This window comes from Miscanthus floridulus, chromosome 12 (genome assembly GCF_019320115.1).
Source record: "Miscanthus floridulus cultivar M001 chromosome 12, ASM1932011v1, whole genome shotgun sequence".
Lineage (NCBI taxonomy): Eukaryota > Viridiplantae > Streptophyta > Magnoliopsida > Poales > Poaceae > Miscanthus > Miscanthus floridulus.
The window spans coordinates 22,399,100-22,425,087 of record NC_089591.1 but is presented as its reverse complement, the minus strand read 5'-3'; the positions used below and the strand labels follow the sequence as shown (position 1 = coordinate 22,425,087).

The following is a 25,988-nucleotide window of genomic DNA, read 5'->3' as shown; positions in this document are numbered from 1 at the left end:
GAAGGCGCGGCCTCGGGTCCATGATCGTACCCTAGTGAAGGAGCGTGACCAGACACGCTGGGAACACTGTTCCTGTGTCTGATCTCGGTGACGTGACGTAGGTGCGCGGCTCTAGTGAGGACTAGACTCTGGCCGAGTCCGGTCATCACCGAGCGGACGCGTCTGATCGTGAAAATGCGGCTCTAGAACCTCTCTATGTTGGACCGGACTCAACGTGGGCGGGAGTTCGGTCATTTAATATCGAGTCTGATTGATTGGCGTGTTGGCATGGGACGCGCACGTGACTGGACCCTCTGCGGGTGCGTTTGGTCATGCTGTGTCGCGTCCGGTCATCACTTAACTGCATGTGCACGATGGAATTAGCCATTGGGATCGAGTGGCTGGAGTTAAACGCGGGGGATACGTGGCAGCATCTGCGTGACCGGACCCAGTGTAGGGCATCTGGTCATCCCAACCGGCTCGTCCGGTCATCACGCAGAGGCCCCCTTTTGTGCCTAATGGTTTTATTTCGTTGGAAGGCTATAAAAGGTGGTTGGCTGGCTTGGGCTCACTCTCTTGGCTATTTCTATTGAAAATACAACCTAGTGAGCATAGCCATTCCTCTCTAACTCATCTTACTTGATTGATTCATCATTTGGTGAGATTGGAGAGCATCCAAGTGCATTGCTTGAGTGATTGCATCTAGAGGCACTTAGTGATTGTGTTTCGCTGCGGATTTCTCTTGTTACTCTTGATGTTTGCCGACACCTAGATGGCTTAGAGGAGCGAGGATCGTTGAGCGGAGGGTGGTCTTTGTCTCTGGCTCCGATCGATGGATTGTGAGGGGTTCTTGTGCCTTCCCCATGGGAGATCATGAAAAGCAACTCTAGTGGATTACTCATGGCTTGTGGATCCCATCATGTTTTGGTTGTGCGGCACCCGGTTGTGGGTTAGACGTGTGATGCCTATTTGTGTTAATGTTGTTGTAGAAATTTTTTATAGGCTATTCAACCCCCCTCTAGCCATTTAGGACCTTTCACTGGTGTCTTTAACGGTCCTTTTAAGTGGGAAACCACTTTGCATTTGTCCCATGGGCTGTATTTATAGGAAAGGTGGGAGGACCTAATTTTCATCAAACTACACTTTGATTTTACAAGTTGCAAACGAAAGCCTCAACCTCAGCCCTCTCCCTCTATCCAAAAATAAGTGTACATCTCGCACTTCGAGGTGTAAAAAAAACTTAACTTTGACCAAATCTATATGAAAAATACTAAGATATACAATATCAAATAATCATCATTAGATTAATGACATCATATATTTTTATACTAATTCTATTTAGAGATACAAATGGTAATACTATTTTCTACAAATCTAGTCAAAGTTGAAATTTGTTTGACTTCTCAGAGGATGGAGGGAGTACTTGGGCCTTTTTACAAGAGGGGGTACACTACTTAAAAAACATTTAGAAGGCAAGTGCTTTTATTTTCAAGGCCGTATTTTTACTCAACCATCTATAAATGTTTTTTGAAACAAGGGATTTTAGAAGACAATAAAAGGATATTATGGCCTCTAGAAAACAATAAATAGATGCGGCCATATTGAAAGGGTTGTCTCTACATATCTATTTGCAGAGATAGAATCTTTTAAGGCTCGACATAGCAAAGTAGTCCACAGCTTAGTATCTAACCCATATAAAATCAAGTGGGCCCTAGCTCTCCCTCTCATTTATCTTGTACCTTCTGTCTCTCTCCCTGCAATCCTCGACCCTCCCATGGCATCCTTCTCCCCTTCCTCTCTCCCTCTCAACAGCCCCCTATACACATCCTTTGGCTAGGCACAACCTGCCTTTCCCTCTGGCCGATGCGAGCAGACTTGCACCCCTCCAAAATAGTGTGGCCCCACCTCCCGTTTGGCGAGGGACGGCATGGCCTCACTCGTCTCCTGCTAGTGCGCACACCCCCACCTCCCCCTGAGTTGAATGCGAGCCTAACTAAATTTTCTACAGGCTCAAAAACACTAGACAAAAGTGTTAGTCAAAGAGATGACACTAATAGCCATTACTTGCCCTAGCCTATGTAATACAATGCAAACCCCCTAAATAATTCTAGTTGCAAGAGCATTAACTTGAGCGTTCCATGTTATTGTGACGGCGAGACGAGAAGAAACGGCGAGTTGACAACAAAGGCCGTAGAGCACGTGGATTGAAAAAATACTACTAGTAGTATATAGAAGGGTGACACATCAACCATTGATATACACTTGTGCAGAGTGTTCACAGTTTCAGACAAGTGACAAACATTCATTCCTTACAACCTTCGAACTATATACATTTTCCTCCTAATCAGCCGTTAAATATTTCCTCTATACAACACAGTAGCCATATCCGGTTAGCTGCACGCGACTTATGATTTGTCCGACAAATGAATGTTTTTTTAGAGTATAAAGTATAAAATAAACATGAGCCTAATTAATTGAGAATTTGAAACAAAGTACTTGTTTGACGTTCGAATCAGCACAAAGGAGATTCCCTGTGAAATCTCAAATATTCATATCGACAAGACAATGCTATAATACAGCCGTCCTACCATGTCGCCCTGAACATCCGAGCTCGGCGAATGGAAAAAGAAATTGTTGTCTATCTATCTATCTATCTATCTATTTCTCTTATAAAGGAAAACCCCACTGCAAAGTTTATCTCACACCACAGCGTGCCATGTCATCACTGCTACTTCAACCGGGGTTGATTTTAAACTACCATCTTGATCTTGGACGCTCCTTGTCCTCTGTTGTTTCTTTGCACCTCTTACAAGTTGCAACACCAGCGAAGATCCCAGACGCAAGTTGCAACAAAGTGTTCCTGCCCATATGCAATCAAGAGTCCTTCCATAATCCCGCCGTTTAATGGCGCACTATTCTTCCGATACTGCTGAACCCAGCCTGTATTCAGCTTGTTCGGCTTATTTTTTTAGCCAGAACAGTGTTTTTCTCTCACAACAATTCAGTCAGAACAGTGTTTTTCAGCCACTTTCAGTCAAGATTCAGACCAGCGAATGGGACCTAAGAGGCTACATGCACAAAAAAAAAAACCTCCGGCTTCTTCCCTATGCTGCTAAAACTGCCGCTAATAATGCACAATCAAGAGAAATTAATTATACCATTCTTAATCCAATTCATTTCCCACTCAGCACTAACCCTTCTCTCTGGCTCTTTATACTTTACGGGCTCTCATATCAGAACCAGCTGCTCGGAGGGAACCTCCATCTCATCACCAGTTCACCATCGTTACTACCCGTAATGACTCTCTCGGCTCCCAGTCAAGTATGGATGCTATCAGCGACCTTCGTTCATGGTCATTCCGTTTTCCTACGTTCAGCCCTCTAAGATTGAATCAGCTATGGACGGGACAATCATCCACAAGTGTCAGTCATCCCCTTTTTCCTTTCCATATATTTGTCCGCATGCTGCAGTACGTACCACCAATCTAATCCATCCATGGTTATTTGAAGTTCTTTTAAACCTGTTATAAACTGATTTGATCTCTCTATTAATATGTTTTGGCTGCACAACTTACTCATATGCTCAAATTTATTGGGCCACAAATATCCTACCAGGTAGTACCCTTTATTTATTTGTGCCATTCCTTTTCATTTGTTCTAATATTTAATCTGTCATATTTTACAAAATGTACTGTGTGCACAAGCAGTTTTCTAGAGATTCACAGTATATAAATGCAATCACAGGGCTAGAGGGCTTTACAAAACAAAAATTTTGCCCTATCATCATGTTTTCATGGTTGGTTACACCAAAAGAAAAAGAGATAATTCCATGTGTGCCACTGAAAATACGGCGGCAATGCACGGGGTATTTTCTAGTTAGTGTTATAGACAAATCATGTGCGAGTTTTGCAGCGAGCAGCAGCGGTTCTGGGCACACAAGTCTAATCCAATGACAGCGTGGCTGTGCTCATCATTGTGATGGGGCTATGATTTTCAATAGCCAAAGAGCCACCGATGGGATTGAACTAGTAAGCTCATCAGTACCCAAAATAATTTAACAGATAAGCCATCTATGCAGTTCTAACTGAAGCTGGGGAAGATCACAGCTCCAATAAAAATTCAACTAACCATCAGAATCTTCATCATCGCTGGGCTGTTCGTAAATTTCGAACTCCCCATCACTTGCATCAGCATTGATAGGAGCATCACCTGAATTGTTTTGGCCATCTTCCTGCAATGGCAAGATGTGCAGTACTTCTTTGAGGTATCCATTCGAGAACCCTTCACCAAATGTATCTGATACAGGTTATGGGAAAACAACTGGGATACCTCATCCAAGGGGAGTTCAGATAGATACAAATTAACATAACACAACTTAAACTTCCAATGTTGTGACAGAAACAATGTCATTCTGGTTTCTAGATAGATGGTTCTTTAACCTTTAAATAGTTAAATATGTTGTCATGACGAAACGTAACCAGACATTAGTGCTGCCAAAAAAAAAATTTAAGTATGAATGCCCTATTTTTTATGGAATATTGTGTGTATAAGAGATTAAGCACCAGCAGATGTGAATTAAACAATAGCATGCCCACTTTTGTCTATTTTTATTTTGAAAACCAGCATAATAATGTCACTGTATCAAGAGAGAAATAATGTCATCGGACATTTCAAAAGAATGGAAATGCTGATCTTGGTCTGTAGACAAAAACAAAGAATGGGAAAACTTAAGAGAGAAAAACTAAAACCAGTTAAGTGTGATGGAAGAGGACTTGTGTACTTATCTGATCTTATTTCTTTGGGCTGCAAATGTATGCTCGACAAAGCCATGTAAATAAAATAGGGTCCAAAAGGACCCAACCCCCCAAAAAAAATGATTTATGTACTAAAACTAGAGCACAAAAGCCAACTAGTATTGAGATAGTTTACTCGTTGTGAGGAGAGAAATCAACACTGATCAATTAAATTCGTCAAGGATACAGGAATCACCTAAGGTGAAATCATGAATATCCTCTGCCTACAAGAGTTATCATAAAGTTTAACTTTGTTTAGCATATAATGTGAAATTATAGGAGGTGGTAACATACCATTGGTGGAGAATCATAACCATCCAATTCCTCTTCCTCTTCGTCATCATCCACATCTTCACTATCAGAGTTGTTAGGGCCAACTTGATCCTCAGTTCCAGTTTGTGTGGCAAGAACTTTTAGAGGGGAAAAAGAAAGGAGTATAACAACCAGGCAGTAGCATGCCAATACAAAATGGACAAACTAGCTTAATAATGTTGTAAGTTGTCTAACTAGCAATATTTTAGTAGTGCTTGTAGCTCAGCAGGCTCACAAATGTTGTATACCAAAAAATATGCTCTGAGATTGAACATGCTCATACAACCTTAGGATGTGCACTTAACTAATGTCAAGAAGAATGAAGAAATCAAACAGACCTTCATCAGCATCATTATCTTCTCTTGACTGCTCAGATCTCGAAAGGGCTTCCTGCTTCTTGGACCTTTCAATAAGTTCATGGGCATTCCTCAACAAGTTTTTAGCCTCTTCATTATGCAATAAAGAGAGGAACCTTATGCTCACTTGCAACCTCAGGGTTTTGATCATTGGCTTAGAAAACCAACCTGTAGAGCGCTGCAAAGGAATCAGTTATTCCAGAGCACAGATTATAGTGCACAAAGACTCCAGATACTAGCCATGCATCAAGGTTCACAGGCAATGATCACAGCAAAGTGGAGTGAAGTTGGTTTAAATTAGAAGTAGTTAAAGAAGGGAAAATATCTAATATACCAGTGCTCTCATGCTCCATAGATTTAAACGCCGTGTAAATAGTTATGGAGAACTGAGTATGCTATCATTCAGTTGAAATTTCGTGAGCAACTTGATGATAGCATAGTCTTCATCAGCAAAATTTGTCATATTTTCTCATGACCAGTCACATGAGGCTTGGAGTGCAGTAGCACTAGATATGCCCTTGTGAAAGAACAAAGTAGCTACATGCAAAAAAACAAAATAGCTTATTTCTACCTAAGGTTGTCAGTATCCCGATATGTATCCTAGAATCTTACCATACTACATGCTACTGAGTCGAAATGATACTGATCCTACCATGTATCCTAACTTCTATAGTATCCTGATCCTGCGTGAAGGTTCCACATGATCCTACATAAATTTCATAGTATCCCGATACTACGATCCCACAATACTATAATATTTGATATAAATGACTTCCTAAATGATTTAGTTGTGATAAAATACCATTTAATGTTAAGAAACATTGAAAAAAAACAAGAATTGCACTCAAATGTATAAAAAGTCAAATAAATCAATGAAAACCAAGAATATAGGCTTAAATATTTAAGACATATTATGAATATCATATAAAATAAGTATATAATTTGTAAAATACGATACGATCCGATACTGCAATACAATCCTACGATACAATACTCTCGGGCAAAAAATGATCCCACCTAGGATCCCGAATACTGACAACCTAGATTAGAACCACAAGGGTCAAAAAGACACAGGGGATAGGTGCTAAGCCACCGATTAGTGCCTAAATGTAAATTAAACATGATTAAGCGTTTACGCACTAGTTACATATCAGGAGATTTAGTTGCATAAATAAATGTAGAAGAATAAATAGAAAAGGAAGGGCAAAGCCATAACAGCCCACTAAACCCACTAAGGGAGGAAGCCCACTAGCCTATCTACAAAACACCCAATGATGCCCTACCACCAATGATTCCCAGTAGCCAATCCTCTTTCTAATGCAGCCATGCCACCTATCCTCCGCCTGCACGGCCTTGTCCGTCGCTCCACCTCTCCATGACGCACCACCTCTGCTCCTCCTGTGCTCACCCAATCCGCTACCCCTCCATGCCACCCTTGCTTCGGCTGCTGCATGACTCTATATGGAGAAACTGACCCAGACATGGCTAGATCGAGCAAAGGGTGAGTGAAATCGAGCGACTTGGGCACCACATGGTAGACACAGATGGAATCAAAATACAACAAACCATTTTCCCATCCCAATCTCATCTCTTCTCTTCCTTTCTTCACCATCCATTGGTTGACAATTCATGCCGCGTTTAATTGGACGCCTATGGCCTGGTGACACACTAGGTCTCCGGCCTAGCACTTAAAGCGAGCGTTTAACGACATTTTTTTAGCACTCAAAGTAGAACAGATTAAAATAAAGCCTAGAAGCAATTGTCTTGGTACTCACTGAACAGACTGATTGATAAGAAGGTTTTCGAATTTCTGCTTGAATAAAGTCATCTTTCAGTTCATATAATTGCAGGAAGATGAAACTCTGTGATGGCATTGCTTCAAGCTTGCACATATCTGCCCACTTTGGAGACCTACAAATACCAAAACACCTTAAAAAAATGTATAAGCACATGGGCGCAGGGGGGGATGCAGGCTGTTGGCCAGGCGAACACAAAGTGGATCTCAGATTTGGGTAAGGCCAGAGGGCAGCTTAGCCCTAGGCCGCTTGGATTGAATTGAAATGCAATAGCTGAATACAAAGTGGTCTATGCCACTGCTTTTACAGAGCAGATGGCTTCTCTCCCTCTCACCTGCTCCAGCACTTTCCTAACCACTAAAGTGGGTGCTGAGCATATTCCTAATAGTAGGCTATTAGCAGCCGAAAAGTAAATGACAGGTAATAGTAAGATACAAGCACTAGGCTTAACTATCACAGGCAACAGAAAACTGTTACATATTGAGCTGCAGACCAAGGAAAAAAGTATCATTCAGTAGAACTGAGAGAAATTTTTGTATGGAAGGAAACAAATGCAAGGCCACCCAGAACAATAAAATGTACTGGTAGACAAATGAATCATCTTCTTTGGGCTTAATCCCCATGGGCCAACCCCCACTCCTACCTCCACCTGCCTGCTCCGCATCCTCTCAGCCAACAACCACAGGTCAGCAGTAAATATCCTTCCCCACCTTATCCAATCACCTGGCACAACTAAGGCCTATGTGTCATCCCTCCTTTCAACATTGCCCTAAAATATCTGCCATCTGGACAACCGGAGCTTTATATCCGCCATGATATGTCACCTTAAAACACCCTTTAGCACAAACAAAATCTGTGCAGAATATGTGCAAGTAACCTACAATTAGATGTTGCACAAACATGGAAGTGCATTCTAGAGTTAAACTCAACCCTCAAGCATGACAAATGTGAAAAGATAACCATTAGATTAAAGTTTACCAGCGGTTCTCAAAGTTAGGTCCCCAAAGTCCCAAAATGCATTTTTAGCTCCCTGAGTTTGTAACATGTCTCATTGAGAGGTCCAAACGGATGTTTACCCGACCCGCTATCCTACGTGGCATGGATTTGATAGATGGGATCCACATGTCAGCAGCAAGACTCCACCTTAGAAAAATTGTATTTTTTTTTCATATGACCTCAGATGAAGATGATTTTGTAGCTTTCGATCAGATCTACAACTTTCTAGTTTTGAGTTTTTCATTCGAGATTGTTAAGATGCTAAAAAATAAAATAAAAAATTCAGCAGCATATTAATCGCGTACCAGGGCTTGTCGTTTTAGAAAAACAATATCTTTCTTATATGGTGTCAAAGATAATTTGTATATGGAAATTGTAGCCCTCAATAAGATCTACAAATTTCTGATTTAGTTTTGTCATTTGAGGTCGTTAAGATGCTCAAAAAATAATATAAAGTTTCAGCAGGATATGGCTCACCCAGAATTCTTTAGCCTTAGAAGATATCGTAGCTCAGGAGGCAAGCGAAAATCAATTCTCTGATATCTACCAAACAAAAAAAGAAACATTTCAGCTGATAATATTGCTAAAAAGTAACTTCTGTACAAATAGGAAAAAAATGCAAGAAATAGAAGACTAAAGTAGATTTTGAACTTTGGCCTAGTTTGTTTTAGAGCCTCCAAATTTCAGATGTAACACATTAATCCTCTATATACTCCAATGCACATCAGTCTGTCCAACTAACAGTGTTCTAATATGTCCTCTATCCTGTAGTGTGGACAGCCATAGTTGATGTCCAATCAGCCCATTTGCTTTGGAGGTAAAGTGCACACTGGACCAGATTTGGAAAGTCTCTCCATCGTCACTGTTTCCCACCACTTACTGCCTGCTTGTTCCCTTTTCAATACTTTCCATTCTTCATTACTTTTATATATGTTGTATCCTCCAATCTATTAAGAAATTTGAGATCACACTTTCTCCTCTGATCCTTCTACAGTCTTCTCTCATCTTCTCATCACTGCTGAATGTTTCCATACAAAGACAAGAGAAGCTTCTGTGCTGACCATCCAACACAATGATGATCCCCCACTAATTGCTCAACACTTGATGCTCCTACTATCGTTGCGAGGTTGGAGCACATTTTAGCGTAACTCTTGGAGCACACTCATATGCCTCACCACATTGGACGTTTGGAACAAATGTTTGGTGTATCCACCTGATCAGATGCATTGTCAAGTAGAAATATAATCTTTTAGACAGTCCATATACAAGAAATGCACAGCATTTTTAGGCTTCTTTAGACTGTGGATGCCATTGGAGAGCTCCATGCCATGCTGCTGATCTTCCTACGCACTCCAGGCATGATACAGCATTCTGCTCAGTTCTGCTAAAGCCAAGATGAAGTTCCACCTTACCAGTCAGTGGTTCAATGCCACTGCCACTGCCACTTGCCAATTGGGGGAATGATGACCAGTCATTGTCCTCTAAGGCCATGGCCTAAATCTTGCCTCAAACATGAATGAATAATGGAAAAATTTCAGGGAGCATGTGTGCGATGTTCTGATGTTCATGTAGTTGGTCTGCTGTACATGTACTTTATCTAATATGGCAAACAAGAACAAAGTATGAAACTAAAAGACCTGTCAATGCTCAACACCAGATTTCACAGTTTTATTGCTTTTCTGTTAGTAAATATGTTGCCTAATCGAAAGCATAGACCACTTTATCTAATATGTCAAATAACACAAACTATGAACCTTAAGGACCGGTCAATGCTTAACACCAGAGTTCCCATTTTTCATGCTTTTTTGTACATATGTTGCCCGACTGAACAAGAAACTTTTGAACCATAATTCAGCTGGAAAAGAAGGAAAAGCAGGAACAGCTGGGGCCTACAATAATGCAATGGAATAAAAAACACAAACAAATTTGTTAGGCCATGAACAATACAGATACTTTAACAAAACAACTATCGTGCTTACATTCGTGACTCAGAATCTTTACGAGGGTCATATCCTCTTCTGATCCAGAATTTTCCAAAGGGTCCAGTAGAGAAGTAGTATCCAGCTCTAAACAGAAGCCTGAGCAAATAAAAAGGCATGAACACAGACCAAGCAAAGAAAATAACAGTTGAGACACATAACAAAGGATTGACTAATAACAAGAGTGGAAGGAATAGATAAACCTTTTGAATTGGTTTTGAGAGACATGCACACTATCATCAAGCAACCGCTCATAAAGTGATTGCCTTGGCCACACAGGACGCTCATCAAACAATTTGCAGATAGCCATTTGCCAATCCCAATCTACAGAATTCTTTCGAACGTGGTCTTCCCAATTAATCTTCTCCGGGACAAGTATATGCCAATTAAGGTAACAAAAAAGGCATGCACGTATTGCACAATTACATCATGACCAATGTACAAGAGGCAGGCATGCAATAAAACCTTTAGACTGAGAGGGAACAGGATTTTGCTTCCTATAAAAAGAATATCACGTTGTCCTCACTAAAAATGACATGCAAAACGAGTAGCATAAATAGGTTTTTTCTTTTCATTATTGCCATAAGATATGGTTATGGTGCTTGCCATTCCACTACCCAAAGAATCAACACGAATATGGATTTCAACTCATTACTCTGCAGAAAGGGAGAAAGCATGCTTTTAACAAGTGATAGACCTTCATTAGAATGTGGCGATTGATAATGTCTGGTAGGTACTTCTGAAAATCACTGTGACAGTATCTGGACATGGCATATGCATCTGATATTGGAATGCATCCAAAGCAAATCAGGAAGAATCATGTTTTGAAAATAAATCAAATACTATCCATGCACTTCTCGAACCCTAACACCAAAACAGGTACATCTTGGAACCCTCTATCATCCACAGCTACAGCCTATTCTCATGCCCTTTTCTGGCAGTCACTCATGTCCTCCAGCTACTTTCCACACACTACACCTGAACCCAGCCGCACAGTGGGTTCCTCTGCCTGCCACTCTCTTCTTCGGTTCCTTCCTTGAAAAGATTGTTCCTTCTTTTCTATAGGTTTTATTTTATTGAATTACCTTTCCACAAATAGAGGTTCTCTTTGTCCCATTTCTGATTTATTACCTCTTTTAATTGCATTTGATTTTCCTAATTAGTATGCACATACTTCATGAAGATCATGATATCATAGAGACATAGACAAATTTTCCCAAAGGATATCTTGAGTGTTGAACGGAAGCGCAAGAGTTGGTCCAACGTTCATCTACAACCAAAGAATAAAGTCATAATTGATATATTCAGTTAGCCATTTCATACTAGGTAGAGTGCCTGTATCTCTGAGGAAAACTATCCACGGCACTGTATAAAAATCCATATATGTAAGCAAGAAATCAAGATTATATACCTCCCACCGTTCTTGTACGACTCCCCTGTGCATGGTTTTAGATAGGGCATTGGACGATGGTAGAAGCCTAGAAAAACAGCACAATTAAATATTAGGCACCTTTATGGCAATGGATGATGGTAGAAGCCTAGAATAGCATTAATAATATTATACAAACTTTTTTAAATGGCAAAGGAACCAGTGAAAAGAAATTTTACATATGCTAATTGTTATGGTACCAAATTTTTAGAATATGCATATATTTACTACTATGCATAAAGAATTTCGGTAGGCCAAAATACGAACGATTAAGTGAAGAGATAAATCAAGATCTGCAGGCTACTTAACTTTAATTTTTGCAATGGGTGTTTTTCACTTATGAGCAGGTAACACTCCACGTCCAAAATCTGCCTATGGCTCAGCTTGTCTCGTGGATCAGGCCCGGATAAGTGTAGCACCTCTCTTACACTTTCGTCCTCACTTCGTGTAAAAACATTAACCTGGAAGTGCTATGTTAAGCGCGACAAGGTTTATAAGCTGGTCCGCACCCTCCTATCTTCTAAAGTGGTACTAAACCCACCAACTACAACAACACAAGGCTACATAAGCCAACTACTACAGGCTTATAATTCTTGTCACCAATGCTTTTACATGAAGCAAGGATGAAAGTGTAAGCGTGTCACCGGCCTAAATAAAGGCCACAAGTCAGGCCAAACGGGACCCAGGAAGGGGCCCAAGCCGGCCACACCCGCACCACCAGAGGGGCACACGCCCAGGGAGGGGCGGCTGCCCCCCGCACCGACAACCCCCATCCCCCGAAGGAGCCCAAAATAGAGAGAGATTGGAAGGAGATTTGGCAAAATTAGGAAAAAAGTAGGGAAATTAGAAATAAAACTTGTTTAGGAAATAAGATTAAATAAGATTGGTTTGATAGGAAAAGAGAAGTCCAAATCTATAAGGACTCTTCCTTTAGGTTTCTTGGAATACAAGTCCTCTAGGGACTAAAAATATAGGGGCGACGTAACCATTTCAATCTAAGCAGAAAATAGAGTCTCAACCGCCGGCCACTGCAGCCCCCCCCCCCCCCCCCCCCCCCCCCCGCTTCCCCCAAGAAGGACCATGACACATGGTATCCAAAGGCGAGATCGGATCCATGGGCAACACCAACATCACCACGGAGCTACAACAACTCATTGAGGGCTTCATCACCGACCTAAGCAAACGCTTTGATGAGGTGCACAAAAAGGTGATCACGATCAACACCCGCTTGCAAACAAGCACGCGCGAAGGACGACGTCGACATCGCCACAACAAAAGCACGATTGGACCGCGAATTCACTATCAAAATGGTAGAGGCGGAAACCAAGCGTGCTATGCTAGCCGCCGGACACGCCTTCCTTAGAAAAAGGATGGACGACCCCACTCGTCAAGCACACCAGAGATCGTGGAGGAGGTAACAAACAATTTGTGCGTCAGTCTTCCAGCACAGGAGACAACCGTGCCACCACCATCCCCCCAGCACCTGCCCCAACCCATGACAACAACTCCACCTCCACGCCAACAACCCATCAACACCAAGTTGTCAATCCCCACATACGGCAGAACGATAGATCCACTGCCATGGCTCTCCCGCATAGCTAACAAGCCGCCAAGTCAAGCCAAACGGGGCCTAGGAAGGGGCCCAGGCCGGCCACACCCTGGTCACCCACGCCACAAGAGGGGCGCGCATCCAGGGAGGGGCGGCTGCCCGCCGCACCGACAACCCCCAAATTAGGAAAAAAAAGTAGGGAAATTAGAAGAGGATCCCTCCCTGCACCCGTGCCGCCGCTGCCCTAGCCGCCGGCGACACCCCCCCCTCCCCCCAAGCAGGACCGTGACAAAGAGAGATGCTACATGTATGTGGGTCGGTACTCACATGAGGAGGTAGGCCATAAGCAGATTTTTTACGAGGGATGCTAAAGAGAAGACTACAAAGTACAAACATTTGTTATTTTATTTAATTTAATGATAGAAGAGATAAAATTACTAGAGATGCATTCTTGAACTAGTTTGCTACAGTACTAAACGTACGGGTCCTATGAAGGGTAAGTTGACCACACCTATTAGTGCCATGGACACCGAAGGGGCATTTGGAAAGAAAAAAGGGACAAAATAGATGCATCTAGTTGTTCATACTTGTCCCTCATTTTGAGGTTAACCATTTCATAGGAAAAACTAGCTCATTATTCTACAAAGGGGAGGCTAAAGTTAAAACTTAAAAGAATCATTCTCATCACAATCACAGAAAACTGAACAGACACTGCAAGAAAGCATACAGAAAAAGTCAGATATTCATTATTTAACATTTTAATACCTTCAAAGTGAGCAATTCAATCAGAAGCCATGCAAGGTAAGTTCAGAATAGAAATTGGATTATCATTCATATCAAACGGCTTACAAAGTTTGAGAAAGGCAGGAAGTATACTTCAAGATATGCATATCCAAAACATTTTTGATGTGTCAGGAGCAAAATATGTTCAATCAAAAATCATGTGCATACAAAGCGCCATATCAATTCATATCTTGGAAATTTCACTAACAATTTTTCAGGACAAAGGCTAATTTGTACCCTTTTGAAGGCAGTGAAGCGAATTTCAAATACAGAGAGTCGAAGAAATCAAAGGTCAGCATCATTTGCTATTTTTGTAAGAAATATCACTTACGCTATCTTTGTTGGTCTATCCTTCACTGAGAAGAGTGGGGGCACCAACATCATGACATCTCCATCTGCTTCATGATGTCCTGTCTTATCTGTCATCCAGAAAAGGAGGATACTGACTACAAATGGCAACATCGCAAGAAGCTGGTAAGCCTCAAAGTAAAGGGTTTCAGAAAGCAAGGTACCGCTACCTAAATTTTCATTATCATTTTGAGAATCTGAACGTTTTCTTTTTCTCGTTTGTGCAGCATGCACTGGAACAACATGTTGAAAGTCTGCCATACCTACATATACCTGTATATCAGCAAATTTCCATGTAGAATAAACCAATGTTAAGATATCACATGCATAAGTTGTGATCATACGAAATTTTGGGGAGGTATGGAAGAATCAACTTTCAAACACTATAAGATAATGGAATGACAAAAGGCCAAAATCAATTTAATTTTATTGACTAGTCCAGTATGGTATGCACATTGGGCATTCCTTGAAGGGTCTGTTTGGCACACAAGGATGGGAAAAAACATGGGAAATAGATTAAAAAATCAAAACAGAAATTAAGTAAATTCATTGGACATGGCTGTTTGGATGAAACACGGAAAACATAGAAAATTATGGTAAAGGCTCTAATCTACAAAAACAAAACAATGCAAGTACAGGACGTGATTTCATTGCTAAGGAGGCAAAAAAGCAAAAGACCCATTATTAAAGAGAATCCACAGCACAAATTTATCGAGACTTGATGAGCACCTCTGCACCCTCTGCTTCTCTCCCTCTCATAGTGCCCTGTTCTTTGGTTGCCTGCCCCCTCACCCTCTCCTTCTCCCTCCCTCCCTCCCTCTCTCTCATTCATGTTTCTAAGACATGTTTCTATCCTCTTTCATGAATCCTAGACCAGGCGTGTTTGGAAACGCAGTTGCCGACCAAGCGGTGCGGTATGCGTATCGCGGTCCTCGCACCGCGGTACATAAAACACAGGCGCTCGTTCATTTCTACGGTCCTGGTGCCGTGTGCAAGGAAAAGAAACATATCACCATGGGAACGTTTGGCACAATTCTCAGCTTCTTTTCACCGCCGCCGCAGGGAACGCAATCCCAAACACGCCGTATGTCATCTACTTTTGAACAAAACTACAATTAAAGAAACAATAAGCATTCTGCAGTAGCTGTAAGTGGACACGGTTAGGATTGATCTCGCCTCATCAAAGACTTGACCAAGTCTTGAGGAGCCTAATAGCTTTTGTCTAAGCTCTGCCCATGATAGGTGGGCCCAGTAACCAACCAAATGGCCCTGGTCCAGGTCCACCCCAAGGTATAAGAAAGGGCAACCCATAGCTTCTTGAGTTGGGGCGCGATTAGGGTCATCAAGCCACAACCTCCCAATCAGGTTACCCCAGGTGTGGTCTGAAGACTAGTGGCTAGCCGCCACACAGAGTGTGACAGTGATCTACAAGAATCGTGAATCTTCATCGACCAGTTCATCGTCAACACCATGCCTGCAGCTAGGAGCAGGCATGTGACGTCAGCAGCCCATAGGGCATTGCAACCATCCCAGGTAAGTGCACAATTAAGTGTTAATTAAGTTGGTTTAAGTGCACAATTAAGTGTTAATTAAGTTGGTTTAAGTGTTCATGCCTTAGGTTAGTTAGGATCCTTAACAAAGATTAAGTCTAACAGAGACCATACAATTTTGTGTGCCAATTGGATCAAATAGAGTTAATACCTAAATCTGAGTAGGGATATTAGAGCTCATCTGTGCTAGTAGTTCTGAAAAAAAACTTCACTCTGCACAGCTTGTTTCTTTCAAATTTGGTATCATCATTGCAACACGGTATTTAGGTATGGTACTAAACAATGATAAAAAAATATGTTGAGATTGTAGCAAGAAAGCTTGTATCGTACGTACATTAAATTAACAAAATGTCTAAAGTCCTCCCATCATCCTAAGGGACCAACCCAGCCCACGACTAAATGTACCGAGTTCTTACATGCAGACTTCCAACACATCAACCAATCCATAGGGGCTGCAAACGAGGCATTTCATCGAACGCTTTGCGCTCTGGGGCATGGGGCACTTACCTTCGAAGTGGTAAGCAGTCCGGACACGAGCGACCACCTCGGCGCAAGGTGCCGCAGCTCCCTTGCGCTTGGAGAGGCGCAGCAGAAGGCCAGTGGAGGCGCGGGACTGGCCGAAGGCTGGATGGCAGTAGGGGTCCTCGGGGCGGAAGCGGAGCTCGAGGCGGGCGCCGGGATCGGAGCTCCGGACCTGAGAGAGGGGGAGGAGGAGCCGCACGGACGAACATCAGTACACTTCGCTCGGGCGAACAGCCAGGCTGGAACTGGAGAAGGGTTAGGATTTCCGGGACTAGTGCCTTGGCGATGCCGGGGAGACCGCCGAGGGTGCGGGCGGCGCGGGCGGGGGAGGAGGGGTAGCCCGGGTAGTGCACGGCGAAGGCCTCGGCTGCTGGTAGCGTGCCGGAGATGGCGCCGTCTGTGATGGTCCATGGGGACGGCGGGATTACCGGCTCTGGCGGCGCGGTGGTGGGGGAAGAAGGCGAGGAAGCCATTGGACTCGGCCACTCGGGAAGGACCAAAGGAGAGGGAACTGGAAGTAGACACGGCGCGCAGGAAACAGTCAGGCGCCAGCCGCGAATACAGCACAGCAGGCACGCCTGGTGGGGAGCAAGGGCGTGGGCCGCGTGGCGGATTGCCGGATTCTAACCAGGAATGGGCCGGCGCGGCCATCTCCTGCGTTAGTGTGGGTGAACAAGAAATTGTCCTTTTTGAACCTTCGACTATTCACAAAAGTCCTATTTTTTTTCTCACTAGCAGAGTGTCTGTGCTAAGTGCAAACTCTACGATAAAAACAAAAGAATAATATATTTCTTGAAAGTGAATTAAATAGTGAGATATATAGATTGAGATTTCAGTCCAATGTTTTTCGAACCCATGTTGGCAATTACCAGTCTAATGTTTTGGAATTCATGTAGGTTCAGGCCTCGGGTCCATTATATATATTTCTAACCTTACTCAAGCTTTAAGCATGCAAGCACTTCGAGTCATCAGCATATTTTTCCCCTCATGGTTGCAGGAAGCTCCAATTCAAGCTTCTTGACATAATCAAAGGCCTAACTAAACACATCCCTGGTCAGTCATGGATTGCGCAATACTAAGGAAAGCACAAATGTTCGCGCCATGGACTAAAGACCTGCATGGAGAGACAAAGGGATCAGCTTCTCAACTGAAACCAAGTGGAAGCATCTTCTGTTTTTTCAAAGCACAAAAAAAAAAACTCGGGCTCTCTTTCATGACCTCGTAATCTTGAGCAGCTTTAACCAACCTTTCATATGTTTGCTTTATTGCATTCCGTCTTAAATCCAACAGAAAGAAAGAGAGAACTCAGAAGGCATCACAATTGGGAAGCAGAAAGGGGAAGATGCCAATGGTAGCAGTAATGAGCAACAGAGTTGACTTCAATTTTATTCCCAAAATCCTCCACCGACGACTGCATCAAATTAAAACTCTAGATTCAAATCAAGTTCTCCAAGTCTTAAGCTATATAGATAGTATATACAGATATATAATGACTTCAGCCTACAAATACTTGTCATCAAAGTCGTGCCAAGTCTAGGTGCTCGGTTGAAAAGTACGGTGATGGTACACATGAAAAATGGTGCTCTTAAATTTCTTACGCTAAAAGAAGCTACAAAATTGTTCTACTATCATCTCACTCTAGGACATATGAATATATTTGCAGTCAAGCAGTGCATTAATGGATTTGTAAGAGCAGTTAAGCGGTGCATTGCCCTGCAACAATAACTTTTTGCCTTTATTAGACTGCCTCCGACAGCACGACCCAACACACAAAATACGTCGTTCACAGTGTTTTGTGTACTAAAAATACGCTCCAACACAAAACCCAAACAGAGGACCCATTTGCATACTGGTAGAGCTGAAATGCAAATAAGCGTTGTCGAGAGACAACGCAAATCTCTTGCGCCCATAGTGGTGGGCCCGCGACGGGGCGCGGCCGGCTTGGTGAGGCGAGCCCGTGGCGGGGAGGCGTCGGTGCTTCCAGGCAGGACCACGACGAGGAGCAGTCGGCGCGGCGAGGAGTGGGGCAAGGTGGGTCCGCGACGAGGAGCGGCCGTGGCGAGGAGCATCGACCAAGCGCTCTGGTTTGGGTCTGTGCTGTCTCCGTCGGCGGCCATGGCAGAGAAGAAGCCGCGCGGCGGCGGCCAGCCCTAGAGCCCCCGCTGTCTCCGTCCCCGCCACCCTAGGTGCAGATGCCATTGAGTAAGCGCTCTGCTTCCTCGTATCGGAGTCGGAGGCAAAAACAGAAGCAGGGTAGTAGGCATCGCCGTCGGGCGGTTCTTGGCTCCTCTGCCTTAGTGGTTCAGTGCTGCTGCCCTCTTTGTCCCACGCTCGAACTCCTCGACCATCGGCAGCGCTATGTCCGCCATTGCAAGCTCACGAGTCACGACAACCTTCCTCTTCCTCTCCTCTGCTCTCAGGCTCCGGTGAGTCGCGAGTTGCCGTTGTGCTGTGTCTTTTTACATTGGCTGTCGGAGAAGACAAGTTTTTGGTGTGTGACCCTGTTGCTGTGTATGATCCAAATCGTGGAATATGCTATTAGAGATAGCCTTACGATATCAACGGCTTGAACGGTGTATGTCAGATGTGAACCTGCACTTGGCAGCGTATTTTAATCAGCAGATGATATAAATATAAAAATTTAAAATAGAAACAGAGGAGACTCAGCGCAAAAGTCAAATGAAGAACTGCAAGTCTGCAACAAAGACCAATTGTCACATAACTTGCACAACTTTGAGTTAAAGTAAAAGAGGGAGTTGTTACATAAAAACCAACAGATTCACCTATCAAAAAAAAGATTCATTTTTCAGTATCTTGTGATTTTGTTTCCCGATGTAGCACAAGGCAACATAAAATACGTTTTCCATAATGCACGCGACCTTTCGTCTCCCCGAGAATGATAAACTCTGCCTACGTCGCTAGCGGCCGCCTAGCGCTACCCAGGCATCACAAAAAACTGCTTGGTGCCTTGGTCTCCTGTCCTGGCCGCGCCGCCCAGTTCCCACCCCCAACAAATCGCGAGGCCTCTCGTCTGCAGGATCATGTCGACTCAAATTCACCTCGCGTACCACTCGCGCTCCTCCTCCATTTACCCTTTCCAGAAGGGAGAAGCGGACGCCATCCGGATTGGACTGGTTTCATCTTCCTTTGGTAAGTGATCCCTACCTTAGTTATGGATCCTTGTTTATTGCCAGCAATCCGTCGAAAATTTTTGTTCTTGCATGGATCCAGATACTGTCCTCGCAGTCCTTCTGTTACGATTGGATGGGTTCAATCAATCCCATGTTTATCTTGTTTGTTCTTTATATCTAATGTCTGAATATGGTTAGCCGGATTGTTCGGTGGCAGAATTTAGATGGGTAACTGACGCTTAGCATTGCTATATTCTGCTTTTTAATTTGCGCATGGAGATGATTTCTTTTTTTAAAACGAATCGGTCAGAGCTGCCGAATGCCTATTATTTTATACTAAAAGAGGATGCACAACGGGACAGCTGCCTGGGACGAGCAAAAAAAACAATAAAACAAAAAGCAACTCAAAGTTACCGACGAGGGTTGGTGGGAATGAGATCTCAACAAGCACGTCGCTCCTTCCACACTCGTTACTGTTGTACACCATTAATCTGCTACCTCACTACCTCCACACCACTGCTAGCCAATTGCAATATTGCACCACCATCACCTGACTACGGGTCTATTGGGATACAAGAGCTAATTGCTAGCTAGCTAAAAATTAGCCCTATTACATCCAAATAGGAGGGTTGTAGATGGCCTAATTTTTTAGCCAAGCCCTCAACTATTGTTAGCCTAACTACTTAGCCAACCTCAACTAATAATTAAAGCTTATGTTAGACCACTTGCTCCATCAGTCGAAATGACTATCACCACTTGTGTTGTTATCACTGGTGATGTCCTGCACAAAGGCAGCCAGTCATACCCACTGTGCACAACTCCTAGTTGTGGTAGCATCTCATGACGCTTGTCGCTACCACCCACCTCAGCCACCACGACCACCATGGATGCTCAAGTTGCGCTCGTAGCCTATCCTCACCGTGCACTGTAGCACCACCCTCATCACCAGATGTTGATGACTTAGGGCATCCCCAATGGCTGTTCAAGTTGCTAGCTTGGAGCACCCTTAATTAGAAGGTGAGAGAATCAGAAAAATCACAACTCTAGTGACCCTGCAAGAGTCTAGCTCGCACATCTTCCCAGATCTTCTAAGTCTCTGACATGCATTGTGCTATCTAGTTTTTTTCCTTTTTAACGTTTCTAGATTTCACATCAGCCAGCGATTCACACACGCTGTTACGGACGCCCTTACCGGCTTACCGGTTTAGGCTATCCGCACTCGTTCACCTCTATTTCCATCTCTAAAAAAGAATATTCTATCCTAGTCATCGAGATTCTCTACTCTATACCCTATTTCTTCCGCACCCATATTATCTCTATCCTATACTCTATACTTACTATTCCATATTTTATTCCCCTCTCTTTCTCTTTCTCTCTCACCAACTCTTTCTCTTTCCGTGCTACAGTGTTGCTACCGTGTTGCTACGGTGTTTATCGTTGCTCTCTAGCGTGCGCGGTCTGTCGCGTTTTACTGTGCAGCCTGTACACTGCCGGGCCAGTTTGCAGGCGCCCGGTGCAGACGCGGGATACACTAAACCTAGCGTACCGCTTGCTTTACCGTGCACGGTGCGGACAGCCTTACCGAGCATCCCGCTGTTGCCAGCGGTCATCCACGCGTCACAGGCATTCCCATCAAGTGCGCCTCAAGCCAGCAAGCTGCAACTACCTTTCTTGTGAATCGAACGAAGGCGGACCAATAACCGGCTTGATGCCCCCACGCCATGGGCAGCACCAGTGACACTGCCCCCACTGGGAAAGTCCGGATCCGGCTAGGAAGTGCGGATCTGTCCACCGCAAAGCGGATTAGAGTGCTCTGACCACTGCTGCTGAGGGATCCGTCGTGAGCAGCTGCATCACCTAGTTCTGCTAGAAGACTAGAACAAGAAATAGAAGGGGAAAACAGAGAGATGGTGGAGGAAAAAAAAGAGAGAAGGTAAGAGGAGGGAGGGGCTGCCGCCGCTGGCCTGTGACGATGCTGGTGGCTGGCTGGCAAATACTGGCGGGGCGCTGGTTTTGTGGCAGGTTTCAGTTTCTGCTATGCCGCCCATGGAGGATGACACATAGAGCCTGGGGTGCGGTGAATTTCAAGGGTGAGTTCTGAGGCTTTGTCAAAGATTTAAATAAACAGGGCATGAAAAATAAAGTGAACTAAAAATAGTTTATTGTGAGAGAAAAGGCAGTAATCTAACGGAGTGAGAAAAGAACTATATGCATTGAAACTTAGACATGAGAGGAAAAGAAAGATGAAGTGGAGTGACCGTTACTGGTTTGAGACAGAAGCTGAAGCAAAAAAGATTGTTAAAATCTAAGAAGTACCAACTCCAATTTGGCTGGAGAAAATGTCAGTGGAAGTTCAGGATAGATACTAGGGTATGATAAGAGAAGTTTAATACATAATAAGGGTGTTCAAAACAATGGTGGATAGACGAACAAGCCAAATTAACTGACTGTGAATGTTTTTTTTCTAATAATATGCTTTTCACGTGAAGAACTAGTGTTGATGTTTGGGATGCATCTAGTTGATGTAAACATGTATGATCAACCAAATATAGTTTTGGCTAAGTGTCACATATCAAATTCATCTAGTAGTTTCCCTTAGAATTAATGTTTCTCAAACCGAAACCAAAACTGTGACATAGACAAATTTTTTACTTTGCCCACACAGTTTAAATATACTCAGTAACATGATTCTTTCATGTGTACTCAGCAATGAATTCAGGCAATCATGGTTGTATGAGGCAACAATCTTATGGAAGGCGAACTGCACAACAAAAAAGAGATACTAGGGGTTTTTATCAACCTAGATATGCTGAGTCATTGTGTCCTCTGCCCGAACATGGAGAAAATGATGATTACTTGAAATATGAGGTCAGTTACGTGGGGTATGAGGATTATGAACTTGGAGAAAATGATGATTACTTGAAATATGAGGAGAGGTAGATGGGGTATGAGGATTATGAAGAGTATGATGATATAGGTGGTTGGCATGGTGGGAGAGCAAGAGATGATTGTTTTGGACCCATTAGGAGAGGATATGGCGGTGTAGATGGCATTGGACAAGGAAGCTCACATCTTGTGGATGATAGAAAATGTCCAGGACATTCTTTTAGACTCATTAGCAAAGGATATGGCGGTGTAGATGGCATTGGACAAGAAGCTCACATCTTGTGGATGATAGAAAATGGCGAGGACATTCATATTATGACCCATTACACCGTGGCAGCACAAGCTATGATATGCAGCATAAAAAACAAAATATTCTGTACTGCAAGTACATCAAAGAGAGGGAAGATGCCAAGGTGATGCTCCATGGCCAGTCTACAAACAACGAAAAAATGGTCCTGCTAAGAGGTAAAAAATGATGGGTAGTGTTATGACCGGGCTGCTTCCAGGCGCAAGCCCATTACTACCTAAGAGCCCATTAGCATATTTAGTTCTATTTAGTATAAATACTTATAATCATGCACAATTAGATCTTAAGCAAAGAGTAATCATATTACTCGGCTTCCTTAGGGAGCTGGGAGTTTGCCCTAGCCGCACCTATCCTCTTCCTCGTCGTGAGATCCACCTTAGCCGTCCCTGCTGCCTTTCCAGCAGATGCTGCCGATCTCGTACCCCTATGGGATGCCCACCGAGGCCAGCCCATCGTCTTCCACCTCTACGCCGCTGCCGTCGACTAACGTCCCGATCCACATGATCTGATTTCCACCGTCGCCATCCTAGATACCAGCATGGGTCCTGGGGCAATCCAGCCTCGTTTATACCACGGCCCCGCCCTGGCTGCACATGCCCGTGACATCCTCCACCGGTGCCGTAATGGACCATGGAGGACCCGTGGTGTCGGGTACCCTCTACGGCGGGCTAGATGGCACCCTCTTCCACGGTAGTAGCGTGCTGCCACCGGACACGAGCGCCCCTAGCCCCAACGACCGTGCCTTCGAGGGTGGTGCTCTGGCGGCCACGTAGGGTAGCATGCCCCCAAAATTCCACAAGCTTGAGTTCACAACTTATGATGGCTCTGTGGATCCATTGAACTGGCTCACGCATTGTGAGCAATTCTTTCGGGGCCAATTCACGCCGGCGTCGCAACACACATGGATGGCATCCTACCACCTCACTGGAGCAGCCTAGACGTGGTACTACGCCCTCGAGCAGGACGAGGGCATGCCTCCATGGGACCGTTTCAAGGACCTGTGTCGCCAACGTTTCGGGCCTCCTATCCATGGCACACGCCTGGCAAAACTGGGCCTGCTGCTGTTTCACTCTTCGGTGGAGGAGTTCGTCGGTCGCTTCCAGGCGGTTCTAGCACACGCCCGGGACATATCTCCATGTCAGAAGGCCGAGCTGTTCGTGGGTGGTCTCCCAGACCACATTTGTGTCGATGTGGAGATGCGCGATCCCGGCGACCTCCAGATGGCCATGTACTTGGCTCGTGCTTTTGAACGTCGCACCGAGGCCATGGCAGTGCCGGTGCAGTGTGGCGCCCGTCCTCCTCAGCGTTCAGGTCCTCCAGCATGGGCTCCCATGGGGGGTGCTGCTCTAGTGGCCGCACCCGCCCTTCACGCACTGGCATCTGTAGGCTCGGGCGCAGCAATGCCTGTTGGCCTGTTCCGACGTCTATCGCCAGCCTAGATGCTCGAACGCCGTCGACAAGGCTTGTGCTATAACTACGATGAGCAGTATGTGCGTGGACACATGTGCCCCTGCTTGTTCTACCTAGAGTCCACTGACTACATCGATGACGAGGGGCTCCACGCCATGGACGTCGACGCGGCTGCACAGCCTGAGGAGTCAGAGGCCACTGTTAATGCCCTTGTTGTTTCAGTGTACGCTCTTGCAGGGATCCGAACCTACCACACCTTGCTGCTGCCAGTTCTGATCAACAGGGAATGCCTCCTCGCCCTGCTGGACACAGGTTCCACTCACACCTTCCCCCAGGGTACTATCATGCGCCACCTAGGGCTCGTTCCATGGGGAGGCGCCCACCTTCTTGTCACCGTCGCCAACGACGGGCGTGTGCCGTGTGAGGGGATCGCTCATGACGTCCCTATCACCATCGGCGGCGAGTCTTTCCCTGTCACCTGCGTCGGCCTCACGCTCGGCTGCTTCGACATCATCCTCGGCGTCGACTTCCTCTGGACGTTGGGTCCCCTGCTCTGCGACTTCGAGGGCTTGATCGTGGCCTTCCAGAAGGACGGCCGATGCGTAACATGGCAATGCGTTGGAGCCCCCGGCGCTCCAGCAAATCGCCAACCCCTGGCTGCGACCACAGCTGACCCGCAGCACCCGCTACTAGAACAGCTATTGCTATAGCATGGGGCCATCTTTGACGAACCTCGCGGCCTCCCTCCAGTGTGGCCCTACGACCACCGCATACACCTCCTACCCGGGACCGCGCCGGTGGCGGTGCGCCCTTACCAGTACCCGCAGCTGCAGAAGGACGAGTTGGAGCGGCAGTGTGCCGCCATGTTGGAGCAGGGCATCCTCAGGCCAAGTACGTCCCTGTTCTCCACGCCGGTGCTGCTTGTCAAGAAGGCGGACGGGTCATGGCGCTTTAGCATCGACTATCGAGCGCTCAATGACAACACATCCAAGGACAAATTTCCCATTCCGGTGGTGGATGAACTCCTCGACAAGCTTCACGGGGCTCGCTACTTCACGAAGCTCGACCTATGGTCGGGCTACCACTAGGTGCGCATGACCACGTGGACATCGAGAAGACCGCTTTTCGCACCCACCACGACCACTTTGAGTTCCTGGTAATGCCGTTTGGGCTGTCCAACGCCCCGGCTACTTTCCAAGCACCTCCATAGATTAGGAACACATCTTTAGTCCTTCTCAAGTACTTAAGAATGTTTTTAACAAGTGCCCAGTGACTCTCTCCTAGATCAGCTTGGTACCTGCTCGCAACACTTAGAGCATATGAGACATCTGGGCGAGTACATATCATGGCATACATGATGGAACCAACTGCTGAGGCATATGGAACCTTACTCATGCGCTTCCGCTCATCAGCTGTCTAAGGACACTGTTTATCGCTAAAGCGCATACCATGTGACATAGGCAAGAACCGTTTCTTGGACTGTTCCATGTTGAATCATTTCAACACCTTGTCAATGTACGTACCTTGGCTTAATCCTATAAGCCTCTTTGATCTATCTCTATAGATCTTGATGCCCAAAATATATACTGCTTCTCCTAAATCATTCATAGAAAAATTATAATTCAATGAAGTCTTTATGGATTGCAACATAGGAATGTCATTCCCAATCAATAATATGTCATCCACATACAAGATCAGAAATACAACAGCGCTCCCACTTTCCTTCTTGTAAACACAAGGTTCTTCTTCATTCTGATGGAAGCCAAACCCTTTGACCACTTCATCAAAATGAATGTTCCAAGTCCAAGATGCTTGCTTTAACCCATAAATGGATTTTTGAAGCTTGCAAATTTTTCTAGCATT

The 25,988-nt window shown here is 44.7% G+C and overlaps 1 protein-coding gene across 8 annotated transcripts; it reads right to left on the bottom strand.

Moving 5' to 3' along the window:
• Nucleotides 1-2,428: 2,428 nt before the first annotated feature.
• Nucleotides 2,429-16,932, bottom strand: LOC136496673 (uncharacterized). Of its 8 annotated transcripts, none has more exons than XM_066492401.1 (14): nucleotides 16,670-16,932; nucleotides 16,377-16,563; nucleotides 14,490-14,582; nucleotides 14,303-14,390; nucleotides 11,622-11,688; nucleotides 11,438-11,480; nucleotides 10,414-10,585; nucleotides 10,211-10,309; nucleotides 8,709-8,774; nucleotides 7,215-7,350; nucleotides 5,422-5,617; nucleotides 5,066-5,181; nucleotides 4,959-4,995; nucleotides 2,433-4,274 (listed from the first exon to the last, which is right to left on the bottom strand). In XM_066492401.1, exons 1-14 carry the CDS (start codon nucleotides 16,862-16,864, stop codon nucleotides 4,102-4,104), a joined length of 1,668 nt encoding a protein of 555 aa, XP_066348498.1. In that variant the 5' UTR covers nucleotides 16,865-16,932; the 3' UTR covers nucleotides 2,433-4,101. The 8 variants fall into 8 exon arrangements, with proteins under 8 accessions (XP_066348505.1, XP_066348502.1, XP_066348498.1 ...); XM_066492402.1 differs by having other exon boundaries at nucleotides 2,433-4,259; XM_066492407.1 differs by having other exon boundaries at nucleotides 4,135-4,274; nucleotides 4,959-4,991.
• Between the last annotated feature and the right edge of the window lie 9,056 nt (nucleotides 16,933-25,988).

Coding starts and splice junctions, on each gene's coding strand:
- LOC136496673 (XM_066492401.1), bottom strand. CDS start 16,864: ATGGCTTCCTCGCCTTCTTCCCCCACCACCGCGCCGCCAGAGCCGGTA. Junction 14,583..16,376: donor GACTGCTTACCACTTCGAAG/GTAAGTGCCCCA, acceptor AGGTATATGTAG/GTATGGCAGACTTTCAACAT. Junction 14,391..14,489: donor AAATGATAATGAAAATTTAG/GTAGCGGTACCT, acceptor TCTGGATGACAG/ATAAGACAGGACATCATGAA.